The following is a 6,665-nucleotide window of genomic DNA, read 5'->3' as shown; positions in this document are numbered from 1 at the left end:
CACTCTCTTCAGTGTTCTTCAGTATCATTGTCTTAACTGTAAAGTATTAATCAGAGTACTCAGATAATATGCAACATCTGACAGTCAAATGCATAACATACAAATCTGCATGTACAGTTTTTAAAAATTCAAATAGTTATTTTTTCCCATTCTAAATAAAAAAAATATTTTATTAATATTTCATAATTATTGTTCTTATACCCTGAATGAGAGCTGGAACTAATATTGATCATTGTTAGCTTAACATCTTTAATATCCTCACTAATTCAAAGGCAGGATGGATCTGGTGATCCTCCTCAGGTTTCATATAGATTTTGTTGAAATCTGCAGTGCAATCAGTTGTGAGCAGGAGTGCATGCATTGCAGAAGAAACAATGTGTAGTGCACTGTGTTATCATTTTTAATATCAAAATGTAATTGCTAAATATATCAGACGTTAAAAGAATTATGAAAATTTAAAAACTAATAATGAAATAGTGTGTTCATTCACCCACTGTATGAAAAAGTCGAGTTGTATTTCTGAAAGTTTAACATGCGATTGAGCATTGAAATATTGTTGCAGGTGCGACGACAACTCAAATAAACACTGGAAGAGTTACTAGTCTGATGCAGTTTCCATGAAATTATTCAAGACAGAATTTGAAGATGTAAATATTTTCCATTGTGGTTCAGTATTAATACATAGGAAATAGGCCTAAGATTGCTTATATTTTGCTAATATTTTTCTGCAGTTCACTGCTTATAGTTTGGCTTTTTTAAAAACAACTAACCACTACATCAACATCTGTTTATGCTGCTTCATTTAAGTGAGTCCTATTTGCTCAGAGCTGTCTGGCAGGCCTTCCATGCTGGTCACGGCTCATGCTTTACTCTGATGGACTGACCTGACACAGCATCAGTACCTGGGTCAGTCTCTGGCTCTGTTTACCTTTCCAGGTGATGGCAAGGCTGAGTCAATCAGTCAGGTACCTTTAGGTAATCCACTGAGATCCTTCAGGTATATGGTAGGACCTTTAGGTAATCCACTGAGATCCTCCAGGTATGTGGTGTGCTAGTACGAATGTTTTTGCCCTCTTGTTTTCTATTGGTTGTCCTTTGTTTTTTCACACAGATTAAGACAGGAAAAATGGGTGGTGAAGAAAACAACTTTCTGTGTAGTATCCAAGTTACATGTCATACTGCATAGAAATAAACCTTTATATATATATATATATATATATATATATATATATATATATATATATATATATATATATATATATAACCATCCACAGATATTCTGGAGTTAACTGTGACATATTATTCTGACGTCTGGACAGAAAGCATAGTGAAGTTGAACAGGTTGTTTTGAATGTATAGAATACGTTTTTAATTTAGCAGTTTTTCTAGTCAGTTGTCTTTTTTTAATTTCAATCAATTTGTTTTTGTCAACAAATTGCAGTGCGAACAATACAGTCAAACAATATTGCTGTACAAATTTGATTCCAGTCCAATTTCTTGCTATCAGTCTCCCACATACAGTCATGTGTAATTTTGTGTTCCATGTAAGTTTGTATGTGTGTACCATGCATTTGGTATACCACAGAATGTGCAGCGTTCTTGAAATCAAAAGCTTAGCTAGTTTCCATCAGAATATACAGTCTGCACTGACTGTGACTTATAGTTGCACTGACAACATGACTAAGTATTTTGACTGCCTTGTTCATAGGCAATGGCACACAGACTAGATACTCTGATGGCACTGACAAATTGACTTACCTAAATATTTGATTTTGGGGCAAAAACAAAGAATTTTGAGTGAAGTATGTGCTTTTGCAGGTATTTCATTGAGTTTTGCTGTTTGCACTAACTGTTTTGAGAAATGCACTAGTTGTGATGCCAATGTAAATCATGATGTGAGAAATGAACCAAATCGACTGAGAAAAACTGTAATTCCAATAACACAAGTCCCCAGTAACATATGCACTCATCTGAATACCATTAAGAATTAATCAGAATTAAGTAGGGATGCACCGAAAATTCGGCCACCGAAAATTTTCGGCCAAAATGGCTTAAATGTGCATTTTCGGTTTTCGGCCGAAATACTTTCATCACCGAAACAACACGGCCGAAACAATGTGCTGTGATGACGCAAGCAAAAATCGCCACCTGCACGCGCTTATTTGGATAAAGCTAGCAAAAAAGTTTTCCAGTGATGGCGCCAAGGCAAAGGACATTACACCAAAAATTATGGAACTCTTTGACTTAGACGATCAGCCGTTCTCTGTCGTAGGGATTTCGTAGGCTAATAGAGCACATTGAGCCCCGTTATGTTTTGCCGAGCAGACGACATTTCTCAGAAGTGTGTTTACCTGAGCTGTTTAATGTTGTTGCAACTCACGTCACGTTTTTATGAGAGAATTTATATTTATCTTTCAGGCCAGTCAGTTATAATTAAATTTAACTCGTATAAAATACATATATTTATCCTCTCAGTTAAAAACGGTCTGCAAGCGAGTTTAATTAGTGGTCGGCCGTTGTCAGCGTTATCGCCGTTAACGGCCCACCACTAATTTTATTTTATAATATGTATTACTTTAATGTCAGTGCTAAATAAATATTTTCAAATCAAATTTTGTAGTTGATTTATTCTTTGAATAGCAATGCCTTGACTAATAATTGGCATAATGTATTTCGGTGTTTCGGTTTTCAGCCTTGGTTTCCTCGTTTTCGGTTTCGGCTAAGAATTTTCATTTCGGTGCATCCCTAGTGCAGATGAGGAGGCAGTGCTGTGCAAAACACCCTTTGTTGGTTTTTGCTCTTTTTTTCCCCCTGCTTAATGACAAACTTCAAAGTACGTGTAGATTATGATGGCAAAACTAATGACATTGGGTGTGGGGCGTGAATTAAAGTGGAGCTTATTTCGAGTGTCTAGGAAGAACTGCTGATTTAAACGTGGCAAATTTGACAGTTGCACTTCATCTCACTGTTGTTGAAACATGACTTCTTCCCACATTGTTGACACATGGCAGAATTGGTTCTGTTTTGGAGGGGTGTGGATGTGACTATGGCCGTGTGAGGAAGGACGTTTTCCACCTTGGGGCTAATGTTAGGCCTTGTGCATGTCACCACATCCTGAAACTCCCTATTCTTTTCCTCCCGCAGCCGTCCTACCCCATCTGGGCCAGTCTGGCCAGCGGTGCCCCGTGGGTGCCACTCAGCAGTGCGCCCCACACCGTTCAACCCGCTCGTCTGTACCAGACGGTGATGTTCCCTCAGCAGCAGCTGCTGGTCCCCGACTCTCAGGGCGCCGCCTACTTTCTCCCACCTGGACAGGTAATGCTCCAGTGCTGTTGAGGTTCTACTTGGGACACAGGGATGGTATCCACGTGAATAAACGCACAACATTGTTTTTGTAGTATGTTTGATGTGTAGGAGGGCCATGAGGTTTTTAGTCTGAAGTTATTGTGAATTTTAATGGGACCTCTGGTGTCTCCAAGCTGAAATGATGGCTTGCTGTTTCTGAAACTGATGACCAACTGTTTGTCCTTTGCTCTGTGTGCGTGTGTTGTAGTACCTCCCTCCATATGTGCCCTCAGCCCAGCAGTTCCCTGTGGCCAGCGCACCTATGAGTTTATACTTCAGCACATATGATGACAGCAGCTCTGCGTACGGTGAGGAGAGGCTCTTGAAACACCACACTCACTCTCCCTGTTTTATCACCCCAGTGATTCTGTCCTCCACTTCTGGTTTGTGTCCATTTAATTGTCCCTCTTTTTTTTTTTTTTTTTTTTTATATTGTTTGACCCAGTCAAGCTCCTAATCGTTTAACTTTGCTGCTTGCATGTGGATGAACCCACGGTGTAGGTGGGAGTGTACCTTTACGTTTGGTGGCAAAATTTGGAGATTAAAAGACTTCTGAATAAACTTATACTGAAACTGGGCAACCCTGCATTGTGGACTTATGTTAAATGGCCAGTGGAAATGAAGGAGAAAAAAACACTTCCTTTCCCTCTCCACATATGGGCAGAGCCTAAGGTGTTATCTGATTGTGACTTGTCTCCTCCTCCAGGTGCGCCGTATTACTCCACACAGGCAGAGTACCAGCAGCACAAGAAAGAGCGCAAGCAGGTGAGGAGCTGAAAAAGTTGCCTGCTTGAGAATGCCTTATATGAGCATGATCTCACTCCCCCAAAACCATGTCCACAGATTACAATACGAGACCCCAATCAGGGTGGAAAAGACATGATGGAAGAGGTCATGTCTGGCGCTCGAAACTGTGCCGAAGTCCAGGTGACAGCTCCTGTTCCTGAGCCAGAGGTCTCTGTTGATCAGCCCGAAAACGCTCCCGTTCTCAACGGCCTCCCCCAGGACCCCGAAGAACTGCTGGAGGAGAAGGAGGAAGGTGAACGCAACCCCGTCACTGAACCCGTCATGGAACCAGAGGTTCCTCAGGCGCTGCAGAGTGCCCCTGCTGTGGTTCCCGCTCCAGTGACGCCGGTGAAAAAGGAAGCCGCCGTCTTTTCCTCAAGCAGCCCCATTGACGAGACGATTATGCAAGGTAAGGGCACATGTGAGTCACAACAGAACCTATAAAATGTCTTTACAAATATCTGTGCGCTCACCACAGTCTGACAAGTGGTGTTCTAAGGCAGATCCTAACCAGCTATCTTCTCTTTCTACCGGTCATGCCTTTGAAACTGAAGGATTTCAATAATAACGATGTAGGAGACGTCCTGGATGCCTTTAAAGAGGTATGGGACATTCCTGATGATGGGCAGAAAGCTGAAAACACCTACTTTTGGCAGATGTGTCTATGAAAAGCCAAAATAGCAGTCACTGCCATTTCTGTATGACTATTTTCCATAGACCATGTACATGACCATGTGGTCAAGCCTTTTTAAGTTGGGGTGTACATACACAGCACCCGGGGTTTGACCGCATGTTCAGGTGCTGAGCAGAGACGAGCGGCTTTGAAAGGTTGTAAGCCCAGTATTCGGTGGACTTTTGAAATGTAGATGTGTTAATGTTGTCTGTGTAACCTTCTCCCCCTTAGCCTGAAGAGAAAGAATCCACCCCCGAGTCTGCAGTTGCTCAGACCCAGCCTCCAGAGCTCCGCCCCGCTGTGCCTGCTGCTCCTCCCACTGAAGAGTCGGAGGAAACATGGGAAGAGAAGGAGGACAAGCTGGACATGGAGAACATAGAGCCTGAGGGGCCCAAGTCTGCTGAACAGAAGTATCAGTATAAAGAGGGTGAGGGCAAACACTCCAGTCTTTAGTAAATGTACTTGTGTAGATGTTTCCAGTAAACTTGTCCATTTTCTAAAACGGCCCCCGATATTGAAAAGATCTGTGAAAGGTTCCAGTTTTCTTTTTCCTGGAAGGTAATGTTAACTTGGCTGCATTAGTGACTCCTCCTCTGGCCCGTTCACCAGAGCACTGGAAGCCCATCAACCCCGAAGAGAAGAGGAGGTACGATAGAGAGTTGCTACTGCGCTTCCAGTTCATCAGCGCTAGCATGCACAAGCCTGAGGGCCTGCCCCACATTAATGAAGTTGTTCTGGACAAGGTAAGCGTCACTCCCCAAGACTGACACCGATTTTCTCCCACGCCTTGACATTGTTGAGCCTTCATCCGTCTTTCTTTCCACAACACACTATAGGCTAATAAGACACCTCTGCGACCCTTGGATCCAAGTCGCTTGATGAACTGTGGGCCTCACTTCTCTGACACTGACAGTGAGGAATAGAACGTGTGTGTGTGTGTGAGAAAGGGAGATATATATATATATATATATATATATATATATATATATATATATATATATATATATATATATATATATATATATATATATATATATATTTTTTTTTTTTTTACTGCTATTCTATTTGTATCATTGTCATTCCTTTTATTAGGGTTATGTATATACGTTTACGCCGGTTGATGTAAATGCCAGTTGTATGCCCTCATTGTTTTTTTTAATGTGTTGTTAGTAAATAAATGAATACCTGAAGGGTCCTGATTGATAATTATTGATAATTACAATTATTTCCATTTATTTATTAAAATGTCAACATGAAAAGGTAACCTTATCATCCACTTGCACAATAGTTGTTTGTTCTATGAATAAAGGAATTTATTTAGCCCCTGTTACAAACACATTTTTATTGATCAAAATTAATCAAAATGACAACATGAAAGGTCACTTGCATAATTGTGATTTGTGCTGTAAATAAAGCACTATTTATACTATTATTCATGTATTTCAGAAATACATGAATGAGCATTATGATAACGCTCATTCATGTATTTCTGAGGGCCAAATAAATATTAATAGTGCGTTATTGTATATAAAGTGGGCATAAAATCATATTAATCAATTATATTGTTGATAATAATTATTTTATGCCCACTATAAAATTATATTTTGGGAGATTCCTTTCTGTAGGTTATATTTGACAGCACTAGGCAAGTTGTCATTTTTTTCCAGTTTGTTGTCGTAAATCGGCTACATGATTGGTTTAGCGCGGTCACGCGGTGTCGTGTGACGTCAAAATCGTCATTCAGCGCGAGGAAAATAGTTCTTCAGAAAACGTCTCAGTTTAAACAAAGTAGAGGATTCTGTGACGCGAAACTTTTTTGGTAAGTGCAATATAACTTGACCATTTTTATCAGCTAACGGGC

General features: G+C 40.4%; 1 protein-coding gene across 1 annotated transcript; it reads left to right on the top strand.

The window, feature by feature from the left end:
* The first annotated feature begins 3,046 nt into the window (after positions 1 to 3,046).
* LOC143516207 (eukaryotic translation initiation factor 4 gamma 3-like) lies at positions 3,047 to 5,751 on the top strand. Its single transcript, XM_077007773.1, has 9 exons — positions 3,047 to 3,052; positions 3,145 to 3,315; positions 3,554 to 3,653; positions 3,959 to 4,110; positions 4,189 to 4,540; positions 4,686 to 4,733; positions 5,036 to 5,231; positions 5,414 to 5,547; positions 5,641 to 5,751. Exons 1-6 carry the CDS (start codon positions 3,047 to 3,049, stop codon positions 4,694 to 4,696), a joined length of 792 nt encoding a protein of 263 aa, XP_076863888.1. The 3' UTR covers positions 4,697 to 4,733; positions 5,036 to 5,231; positions 5,414 to 5,547; positions 5,641 to 5,751.
* Positions 5,752 to 6,665: the final 914 nt, after the last annotated feature.

This window comes from Brachyhypopomus gauderio, chromosome 6 (assembly GCF_052324685.1).
Source record: "Brachyhypopomus gauderio isolate BG-103 chromosome 6, BGAUD_0.2, whole genome shotgun sequence".
In the NCBI taxonomy this organism is placed as follows: Eukaryota; Metazoa; Chordata; class Actinopteri; order Gymnotiformes; family Hypopomidae; genus Brachyhypopomus; species Brachyhypopomus gauderio.
Note: the sequence above shows the minus strand (reverse complement) of the source record. Positions and strands in the feature narration are given on the sequence as shown.